This window comes from Labeo rohita, chromosome 21 (assembly GCF_022985175.1).
Source record: "Labeo rohita strain BAU-BD-2019 chromosome 21, IGBB_LRoh.1.0, whole genome shotgun sequence".
Lineage (NCBI taxonomy): Eukaryota > Metazoa > Chordata > Actinopteri > Cypriniformes > Cyprinidae > Labeo > Labeo rohita.
Window position 1 is genome coordinate 7628107 of NC_066889.1, and position 12297 is coordinate 7640403.

Below are 12297 nucleotides of genomic sequence, written 5' to 3' on the forward strand. Positions count from 1 at the left end.
TGATTGGTGGTGATGGTACTTTGGGGAAGCATGAATGAAGCCTCAGTCATCTACTGTATATGGGTCAGATGAGATGAATCTCTCATGTTTATTCACCTGAATAATTAAAGCAACCTAGGATCACTAGGGGGAAAAGTTGCCTATACTTAAAAACAAATACTTATACATAAAATTCACTGCATTTGTCAGCTGAAATAAGTGGCAACAAAACAAAAACTTTTTGCTTGCAAAATACTATACAGTGTCCTCAAATTGCTTTTATAGTACATGATTTGTAAGAAATTTTGCTTTTTGTCAGGTAACTTACCTGGTACAGCATTGCACTTGTGATGTGGAATACTTGTTTATATGTCCTTTAAACGTGGGTTATTATTTTGTAGAAATATCTTCATATTTCTAATAATCCTGGGTTGAATGAAATACAGTAAATTATTTAATTCTTTTTTTTTTTTTCTTTTCTCTGTGCAACACAAAACATGTTCATATGACTCATGCTCTATATTTAAATTCCACTGAAAGCTTGCTGTAAAGAACAAGCTAAAGTTTTAGTTGTTATTTTGAAATTTTGATTTGACAGCCATGATCACTATTTACTTTCAATGAATGGAAAAGAGCCACTCAGGATTGGGGCGAAATAAGACCTTCCTGCATAAATAAATATATATTTTTCTTCTATTATCTTAGAAATTCTAATGAGAAATGCTAATACAAAATAGTCTAATATTCCAGTGTACAAAACAGCTGGCCGCTACAAAAATTACACTGAAATTAACACTGAAGTCCTTTGAGGTCATTTTCACTGCAGCTGATAACTGGGATAACTCCAGTTACGTTTGTATAAAACAAGATGTGAGGTGAAAAATCAGAAACATGAAAGTAGTGCCATTTTCAGTTACCCAGGGAAAAGCACTGATTTATTGTTTAGTCAGTTTAGTCAAGGTCAGTAGCGAATATTAGGAAATATCTGACCACTGTATGCCATGATTGACCAATCACAATAGACTATTCTTTTTAAGAATAAAGTTCATTCTGGATCAACTGTTAATTTAAATGCAACAAACATCTCAGTCTCAACTGAGACTGTGCTCCTCACATGTTCTACATCTCTCCCTGCACTTCTGAGGATAGCTACGTTCCTATGATGGATGATCTAAAGGCGGCTTCTCTGACTTTGAAGAACTCAATCAAATCTCAAGATGGAGCCTCCAGCAAGCCGAAAGGCAATTCCATCGATAACCATCTGAGGGTACACATGGGCTACAGCAGGGATATGACTATCACCTGTGATCCAAGCAAAATAGGCTTCCCAGTTTTTTCAGGTTGTTTTTTGTTGGTTGGTTATGTTGTATCACAGCAGTTCAAACATGTAATGTCCAGTGAGTAATACTAAAAGGGTAATGCTCTTTCTTATTTAAAAAATAACTAAATCTTATTTGAAATTAATCTAAACTAAACCTACATCATCCTACACCTACCAATGTAAAGCAACGGAAGCAAGCATGAGATAAAAATGCATTTGATGAAACAATTTGCTTCTAAGTGTTTGAGCTCTTTTATTGTGACCCATGTTTCACAGGGCTCAAACTCAAGCTTTGCACATCACAATTGCAAAGTTACCAGGTGAGTTACCGAGCAAGTTTATTATCTTAGAAAACCAATCTGCATGTATTAGTTCACAAATCATGCACTATGTAAAAGTGTTTTGAGGACATCAAGGAACCATGCAAAAACTGTCTTTGTTTTAATGATAATCTGCAACTGTATAGTAATTTGTGTGAAAAGGCACAAAGGTTGTTGTTTTTTTACTGTGAGCAGTGGTCATTTCAGATGGAAACTGTAGTGAACTGTGTGTATAACTATCTTTTTGGAGTTTTGCAAAAATGTAAATACAGACTTTTTTTTTTTTTTTTTTTTTTTTTTTTTTTACTGTAATATCTTCTGTTCTGCAGAGTGCATAATACTGCAGGATGAAGAAAGTGATTCAAACCTACAACTATGCATTATTTATGATCACAAACTATTCTTCATTAGATTAACCCGAGGGTGGATTGGCATGGAATTAAATGTTGTAATCCTTTGGCATATTTAAATGCTGCTTCTTAATCTGAACCAGATTCAGACCAAATTCCATGGAAACACTGACACCTAGCTTTGCATCTGTCATGTCAGCTTAGATATTTTTCTGCCTGGATACACATTTCATGATTGACAGCATCTCTACTTCGCAATGCATGCAAAGCAGCTCATATTATTTATACAAATTGGCACAGTGTAGCATCATCCACACTAGTTTACTGTGAAGGGACTGCTGCTGTCTGAAATATAATTAAATGTAATATAAAAGTTTAACATAGGCAAAACAAATTATCTAGTGTTAACAGGTGAAACAAACAGACAGCATTAGAATACAAACATTATTTGCATTGCAAAGGTTTTTTTTTTTTTTTGGAAAATGTGATTTTTCATAGGTGGCATTTTGCCAGCTTACGTAATGTGTGTATAAATGCAATTACACTGAAAGATCTTAATCGATTTGGACACCAATTAACCCTGCTTGCTTACTCTGTGACTAATTTTCTCTGTGAATGAAACATCTGTGTACAGGTTGTCCAGAAAGCCTCCCTTGTGAACAATTTTGGTCCTTTATTTGTTGTCTTCAGGCAAAAAGGGAAAGTAATGCAAAACGTAGACGTCTCAGTGTAATTGTTACCCTCTTGCCCTGACATTCATGATTCATGGCAATTTTACAACAAAGGTGCTTTTGAATCTCACAGTGGTGAGTCCTGTTGGGGTGTCATGTTCTGCAGAGAGGTCGCTGTACTCTGTAGAACTCACTGAATGTTGACGTGTGCTGGGTCAATTGAATTAACGAGTCAGAGGGGAGGAAGCCTTGTGTGACTCTTATGCAAATGTTGACTCACTTGTGTGATAGTTTAATGATCTACAACAAAATAGAGTGAGCTTTGGTGATATCTAGATAGATGTGTACTTACTGACCACAAGACTACGTAATAACAATAATTTACACAAAAAATCCAGTTCAAAAGATTACAATCGATTTTTAATTCTTAATACTGATTCTCAGTACTATATGTTATCACCTGGATGGTCAAAAACTGCAAATATTCACTAGTGTTTCACTGAGGCAATACACTGCATTAGGAGCTGGGGATGTAAACCTTTGAACAGGGTGATTGGTGGGAATTGTTCTAATTAGTAATGTCCTTTAGAAGCTACATACATGTTTCCCAGAAGAAAACAATAGCAATTTGATTAAGTGAAAGTGAAAATAAATTGAAAAGTGTCAATTGCAGCATTAAATTAAGATGTTGCATAATTTTTTACTGCGCTGATGAATCTGTTGAGCTTATGAATGCAATGGCCAATTGCAGGCGTTCAGATTAGTCATCACTGAAATGCTACAGAGATTTGTTTAGTGCACGTGTTCACTGAATGAATTCTGCACTCTCATAAATTCTATCATAATAAACAATGACTTGCAGATGTATGGTCGATGTGATTCATTTCACAGTGTAGACAGCTTGATTATAAAGTGTTTTTTTTTTTTTTTTTTCTGTAAGTGTTTAAACTCATGCTAGACTGAAGTCAGTGATAATGTTCTTTGGTAATATAGGCTAAATGTTCTTTGCTTGCTTTCTCTGTATAATTGATTTGCTTGTTGAATAACCGGGAAATGAAAGTATTAGAATTAGCAACCTAAAATGTGTTTATTAAATCACGGTAAATACAAATTTAGTCGTATTAAAGGGGTCCTATTATGCTCTTTTACAAAGTCTTGATTTTGTTTCGGGGGGTGTACTAGAACATGCTTTCATGCTTGGTGGTTCGAAAAACCCATTATTTTTAACATAATTTACATTATTACAATACATTTCTACCAGTCTGGCACAAATGGCTCAAATAGTTATGGTTTAATGAAGGCCTGCCTTCCAAAAAACGAAATGTGTTGTGATTGGTTAGCTCTCCCACTGCACTGCGATTGGCGAACAGCTTAGACGGTGTTTCAGTACTGCCACGCCCCTTGTCAAAGAAGCAAGTTCTGTGTACAACTGTTAGCGCAAGCTAGATTAAAGTGATTAATTTTTATAATAATTAACCCCCCGGAGCTGTGTGAGCCACTTTTTTATGGATGGATGCATATTATTGGACTTGTTTTGGACTGATGAAGAGAAACACCCATCTATGCCATTTCTAAAGCTTGGGAGTGCCAGCATAAATTTTAATATAACTCCGACTGCATTTGTCTGAAACAAGTAAGTTCTCCGCGCTGCATTGCTAAAGTTAAGCTAATCCCCCAACTCGTTCCTACCCATCCCCCAAAAATTTGAATTTCCGTAGACAGGATTTAGCTTAATGATATTGTAGTGGACCACATTGTGACATCATTGCATGTGGAAAACAAACGCTGTAGTCCAAAGGAGCTGTTCGTTGTATTTCTTGAAAATAGATTTTTTTAAAATATGAAATATCTCCCATTGGAGTGGACTTTGAGATTTGTAACTTGGTAGATCGTTTTTATGCCCAAAGATACACACCACACACTGACTAAAATTCAAAAAGTGGAAAAAAAAACAAAAACAAAAAAAACATAATAGCACCCCTTTAAAATATTTTATGACATAGCCTATCCATATCTGGTACTTGCCTAATAAATTACACTAACTTCCAGCCTTGGATCACCCTCCACCTATGTATATAAAACAAATATTCCATATTTTGCTAGAATATTTACACAATTTTAAAGCTTTTATTTGATTTATTTACTTGTTTTACTAAAATGTATCTGTAAATGTTTATTTTGACTAAACATCTGTGTCTTAATACTTCTTCATATTCTGTATTCTCAAATTCTGAGGCATGCTATAGGAAAATACAACTACAATATGTTGTAGAAATGTGAATATGCTACTAATTTAATGTTTTTTAGCTTTTAGATGCAGCCTTGGTGTTGTGCTATTTTTGTGTGAATGTATTTGTGCCCATGATCAGAAGAGGTGATATATCTGAGTATTGGCAAAGGAAGCTTATGGCTTTACATCTTTGGCGACAGAACAAATTTTAAAGTATGGTGAAAGAAGAAGCTTGGGTTGTAATGTCACTATGGTGAACACTGAGCTCATGAATATTAATTAGCTAGCACTGACATTGCTAGGCAATCTTTCTAGACTGTCCAGTCACGTTAGCTAATTAAAATTCGAGAGCTGAACCTTCACCTTCTGCTGTTTCGAAATTGCTATCCTGTGCAGTGTGTATATGTGCAGTGTGTAGATTTGAACAACCTTGCAGACTTTGTGGACTGTTTTGGCTTTGAGATGCACATTTCAGGCCAGTTTTATGGTTATTCAGATTTTTTTTTGTTTTCATTACCTTTTAATATTAATGAATTAAAAATCAGAAGTGCACATTAAAACTGTCAAACTGAAATGTCAACAGGTTAACATGAAGATACATATAAAAATGATTTGTATAAAACCATTTGAGCAATTACTTTTTCAAACAGCACATCGATTGGCTTTTTCTACATAAATGTGAGTTTGGTTGCCTGAAATAATGTTTGTGTGACATTCTGTTTGCTCAATTCTTGATAACATCCTTTCCCTGGTCATACTACATAATACAACTCAAATGCTGCACTGCTTCAGAACACAGGTTCAAGCTGATTTCTGTGAAAAAGCAAAAGTGATATTTTAAATAATTTTGACATTATGAAGATTTCATTCTTCATTATTTCATCTTAACTTATTTATTAACTTATTATTTTATTATATTGACAGCCAGTCTCTCTCTCTCTCTCTCTCTCTCTCTCTCTCTCTCTCTCTCTCTCTCTCTCTCTCCCTCTCTCTCTCATTATATTTGGAGGTTTGTTATAAACCAGTGCTTTAGATAACCTGCAATAAGCAACTTGTCTGTGTATTCCACAATACATTCCCACAAGCTCTGCATCTTTGGCCCTTCTCTCTTTCTTTTAAAGCACTCTTTACACTGTCCCCTCAATGTCACAGCATCAGATAAAGGAGATTGTTTTTTCACCAGACCCCTCTTTGCAATTCTTGTCTCCTCTTTCTCTCCACTCTCACACATTCTCTTCCACCATAAATATCAAACAGCTAATGCAGTGACACGGGTGGGGGAAATCAATTTACTCCTTGATGCTGCATAAACTGTGGCACGCCAGAGGAGGTTTGTTGATTCCCGTATGGCATTGTGCTGAAACACACCTGAGAGTTTTGGGCCATACTGTCAGCTGCTGCAGACCTGCCTGAATAATTCATCATATTCTTTGGCTTTTCTTCTGCCTGTTTCTGCCACTCCTCCATTATAATTTGTGTAGAGAAAGAGCCGGAAAGATTCAGCATCACACAGCACGTAATATCATTCTCCTCCCTTCCCCCTTCCTGCATCTTTGGTTAGTTTACATTCTCGCACCACAAAAGTCAAGTTTTATTTCCATCCGTCCCTGAGTTTCCTATTTTGGGGAAAATCCAGGATCCAAAATCCAAATTTAGAATTTTTAAAACTGTTTTTGAATGATGGTTTTAAGTTAATTCACTTTTTAAGATCAAAGTCCTCCTTTTTGGAGCGTGATAACTGGTCACCTACCAGCTTGACTGCCAGTCGACCAGTCAGTGGCCAGCTAATGACCTTAAATTATGTTCTAACCACATGCGATGCATTAAGATTCCATTAAGATTGCTACTATATAGTATAAATATTTTGCAATTTAAATAAGGTTATTATGGAGATTTATTTATTTATTTCTAAAGTATTTTAATAGAAATATAAGGTTTCATTATGTTATGTTAAAATTTTTCAAGATTACTATATATATATATATATATATATATATATATTTTATATTAATTTATAGTCATCCTTCATGTTAATATTTAATGTAGTAATCTATATATATATATTGATTACTACATTAAATATTAACATGAATGAATGAATGAACGATCTAAAAAAAATATTAAACTCTGTAAAAGTGAAACAAGGAATGTGGTGTATAATTGTGTGAAATGTATGATGAAAATCAAGCAATTTCGCCAAGCAAATATAAAGAAATAGGTTGCAGCAGTTTTATTTCGACTGAACTTCAGAAATCCACGATGGGACTGAGCGCGAATAGCTTCAGCGATTCCTTATAGTACAAAATCGCTGTCAGTCAAAAGGAGATGCAATCTTTCGACAGACCCTCCAATCATCACGCAGAAGCTCGGAGTCCAGGCCAGCCCACTCCTCATTTGCTCCTCATTCACCCCCAGAGACGCTGAGCGTCCGTGGGCGGGACATAATCGCAGCGTTTATCCAATGACCGTCTAGTTTCAAAGCACTGAAAAAAAACGTTCAAAGCAGCCGCATTGAAGTCAATGGACGCTGGGCTTCAACGGGGAAATGCACTGTGACGCTACGGGAATGTATGAGAAGAAAATCAAGTCAGCCGACCTGCTATATCTAACTGATTCTGAACGAACTCGTCTTTGAGATGAACGTTTTCTAACGCATTTTTAGTCAATAAAATGTTAATACAATAGTACATAATTTGACCATTAATTTTGTGACATTATAGGGGAAGCTGAGCTTCCCTTGCAGTCTTAAAGAAATCGCCACTGCTACTAAGGTGCCAAACAGTAAACACTGAGATTCCAAACACTGACTGTGAATGACCATAGCCTTTGATTCCTATCCACATACTAATTTTAATGTGTCTTCTTAATCCACATAGACCTACAAATTGCAGCAGCGAGTCTCAAAGAGTTTGTTAGAGACATTCATAGAAGTCAGGCCATAATAAAACTCATCCCCCATATTTGCTTACGTTAATAGCAGTTATGCAGAGAAAATGGCCAACAGACCAAAGTAGGGAACAATCGCGACAGGCACTCTGATTCTTTGATGTGAATGTTATTAAATAAGGTGATAAGAGCATGTGAGGGATAGGCAGTGGCAAAATATTCCTCACCAAAGGCTTCAGACTTCAAAGCACACAGTCTATGTTTACCATAAGGGTAATGTTCAAATAGCAAACTGAGCTATTGGGACCCTGTATCAAAACACATTTGCATGCATTTAATACTTAGTGGAACGTGAAAAAATGGTTGTGTTTATATGGAACCACTGGAGGGGGTTTTGGTATTCATTTTACTAAATCTTTACTGAAGTTAGATAGTTACACTAAGAGTGCTATGACCACACTAAAGGTGCAGTCACATTAGCAACATTTTTGCAAAATTGTGTATGCAAGAAAGGTCCATTTTCCATTTTCAGTAGTGTAGTGATTTTTGAACCACAGCTCACATAGAAATCCCTTTGAAACCAAGCAGCTTTCTTTTGATCAACACAGCAAATCCCATTGGCCAACTTGAACCAAAAATTCTCAACCCTCATACAAAATTCCCAGTCTTATGGATTCCTATTGAAATGACTGGATTTTGCCTGCAAAAAGACAGCATTTAAAAGTTGGCTCACAAAGTGTGCTGAAGGTTTGTTAATTCTGATTGCATTACGGCTTTGTTCAAGTTTTATTTGTCAATGGAAAGTCAAATATGTGTGATTTTCTTGATTTTAATCGCTTGATGTACTAATTGGTTCTTCTGGGATTCTGGCTTTTTTCATTGAAGACAATTTTATTTTTTTGCTCTAGAACATAACTTGTTTACTTGAAAATGTATTTATTTATTCATTTATTTACAGTCTGATAAAATTTGATGCGATCCACCCTGCAACATCCACCTGTGGTGCCGTGAGGGTTCTGGATCCCAGTTTAAAAATCCCAGATTAAGACATTTATTATAGAATGAATATATATCCATTTTAATTCTTCATTGTCAATAAACCTTTTTTTTTTAGACAATATATATTGGATTTTATTTTACTGTAAAATGTAACTTCATGCATTTAAACTCTAATTATTATTATTATTTTTTAATCTTATTCTGCAGGACGGTATGGGTCACCTGCGTATCACAGAAAGAGGCCTGAAACTGGAGGGCGATTCAGAATTCCTTCAGCCGCTGTATGCCAAAGAAATCCAGTCCAGACCAGTAAGTGCACGTCAGGGCCTATCAGTGCGATAGTAAGAAGGACATATATTCTTTCTTCCTCACAATGTCCAGGCGTAATAATATCAGTGAGGCTGCAGTGGATGGATGGCTTGATAATGTGTAGGGTGATGGCGTTATCTCATCTGTCTAGCATGAGTGAGGCTGGAGAGAGTGAAAGACAGAGTGATAGAGAGAAACAGACAGAGGAGATGAGGAGAATAGCAATGGCCTGATGGAACTGGTGATGAGAGGAAACTCCCATCCACTGCAGTAGGAAAAGACTCACTCTAACAATTAGACAATAACCAAACTAAAATTGTGACACTAGGCATAGTCACCAAAATAACCAATGTGTAAATATTCATATATAAAGTGTGGTAAATGTACATTATTGAACATGTTTTTTTTTTTTTTTTTTTTTTTTTAATAAATATATTTTCATAAATATGTATTTTACACACAAGTAACTATAGAGATGTACAACTGTTTACAGACCCGTTTAATTCATGCTCCTAAAATAAATTCGAAATTATAAATAGTTTCATTTTTTGGGGTGGTTAGTGAATAATGTCCACTGTAGAATTAAAAAAAAAGAGAGAATTTGGTACCGAAATATCACCGAAACTGTGCACCAGTGCCATCAGTATTAAATGAAATAATCCCTGAGATATTTTATAATTTTGTTATATATAATAATTTGCATATGCTTTCATTCAATTCAAGTTGCAGAGGATACTTTGCAAGGACATTTTCATAATGTGCCATAGGCACAGGACTGTAACCTCAGTAATCAGCTTTTGCCATTTTTATAGATCGCAGCAGCAAGGGAATTAGCTGACTGCCACATACTAAAGCATACTAATGTTTTCTTGAAATTGCGCTTAAAACAATGGATATAATTATTATAATACTATATATACAGTATACTTTCTATAACTATAATTCTATCAGATTCCTTAAAATAGAAAGTAAAACTTCACTACCTGTTTCATTATTTTGCACTCTTTTTTTTTTGATGATGCCGTCAACTTCAATATTATTCCAAGCCTTTTGTTTTTCTGTGCAAGACATTTTAGTGTATGTTTTATTCAGAAGGTCACAGCATCATGAATAATTGGACACATGCTGTACTCTTGATGTTTCCCTGTAACAACACGGTACATGGCACATATCAGAATACGATTAATCTAGTTTACATTTCTATTACATTGTGGCTTTAAAGTGCATTCCTAGTTTTATTGTGCAAAAAGTTTGTCTTCTGTAATCAAAATGTAATATCTTGCTGAGCTTTTGAAACAAATTTCCTTCCTAGTTTTTCTAGTCATCCTAGTTTTCTAACACCCCTTTGACCGCCTGGGTCCATCCACTCTGGTATCTGGGTGCCACTTTTTATCATCTAATTAATTCTTAATAAATGTTTTTCTTTTTTTTTTTTTCTAATCAATTTGTTTGGGACATTTATGTCTATAAAGTGTTATCAGTGAAACTGACAGAAAAAAATATATTCTAAAAAATTTATTCTAATATATTCTAGATACATATCCTCAATGACAAAGAATTTAATGAAAGAATTAAATGAAATCACTTGAAATACTGTGTCAAGTAAAGCTTGTTCCTCTTAATTAGCCTCATATACAATGATTATGACAGATATCTGTATCTTGCCTAACAGTCACTACGAAAGTCTTTTATGCCGTTTCATTGTTTTTGTTGACTATTTTCAGCTGTATGCAGATGGCTGCCTTGAATTTTGCTGTTTTTAAAATTCTTAGAGGAGACCATCTGCCCAACATTTTAATCAACACAGACACACATGCTGTGTTCATTTATGATCAGTCCCTAAGCATAGAGCGAAATCTTTAGCAAGTGTTTGCACAATATCGTGCCTGAGGGTAGACTTCACAAATGCTTACCATTTTGTGCATTTGCTTTCCTTTAAAATCTCAGAAAAGAATGTGTTGTTGTAACACAGAATCATTTTTAGTGTGTATCTTTGTCTTGTTAAAATATCTAAACAGCCTTAAAACAAGATACATTTGTGTACACTATGTACAATATTAAAATTAGTTTTCAGATCTGCTATATGTGGCGATCTTGCAAACCCCAACACATGGTGAATTTTTTTGAGTTTTGATACCATGTGAAAGCTAGATGCAAGCCCTTTCCAAAACTGTTTTTTTTTATTTATTTATTTATTTTTTATTTTATTTTTTTTTTCCCATAGCTTGACAAAACCAAAGTTATGACATATAAAGTGACGTAACCAAAGTTATGGCTATCTTAAGTTGGCTGATATATGATTTTCAGGAATGGAATCTCGAGAAAAATAGGTTTGAAGTGAGATGGCTTTGACTTTCACTTAACGGGTTTAACGAGCTGTCTGTCAAGTCAGGAGCGTTATACTGCATCATTACACAAACAGACTAACGTCTGTTTTCCATTATTTATCATTGGCATAGACTCTGAACTTTTGATCACCCCTTGTATGTTTAGATAGCACGAATAGTGTACCTTGTAGTTTACATTTAGAAAAGCGAGAGCAGCACAACTGTTCGCGCACTATGCATAACAGACTGTCATTGGACTCCTCCTCTTTAGTAACTTCATCATCCGATCCTTCATCTCTGGAAGTGAAATAGTGCATTATAACATGGTTTAGGGCACTGACATCACCAAGATTGAGCAGATTGAGTACAGTACTTCAGACTGCGTTGTTGCGCTCCGCCATCTCATGATATTAAAAAAATTAATTCATTTAAAAAAACGTTGCGTGCCATAGTTTACACAGGACTGTCAGGGAATGTGCATTGATATATTATTAAATATGTTACGTGGTTTATTATGTGTTGAACACAAAAAAATATAGTTGGAACAATACTGGTAAACAAACAGTTGCTGGCCCCCCTTTCATAGTATGAAAAAAAAGCACTATTGGAGTCAGTGGGGACCAGAAATGTTGAGGAGAACAAAGAAATTCATATAGGTTTAGAGCAACTTGAGGGTGAGTACATTATGACAGTATTTTTATTTTTGGGTGAACTATCCCTTTAAAATCTCATTATATAATGACAAAATCTCATATAGCCTTTTACTACACATGCTTTATCTTACACTATGTTCATTTTTAAGACACAAATGATTGTGTTGATGAGGAGACAGACATTTTGGCACGTAACTATGTGTATTTGAACATTTAAGCGCAAGGCGCGAAACTGAAGTCTAATCAAGCGCT

The 12297-nt window shown here is 35.1% G+C and overlaps 1 protein-coding gene across 5 annotated transcripts in view; it reads left to right on the top strand.

Moving 5' to 3' along the window:
* The window catches only part of sgcd (sarcoglycan, delta (dystrophin-associated glycoprotein)), a 238869-nt gene that overhangs the window by 166887 nt on the left and 59685 nt on the right, over window positions 1-12297 (top strand). For all 5 annotated transcript variants that reach the window (XM_051092721.1, XM_051092723.1, XM_051092719.1 and 2 more), the window contains exon 3: window positions 8964-9065. In XM_051092721.1, the coding sequence (XP_050948678.1) occupies window positions 8964-9065 (102 nt within the window). The remainder of the gene's footprint in view (window positions 1-8963; window positions 9066-12297) is intronic.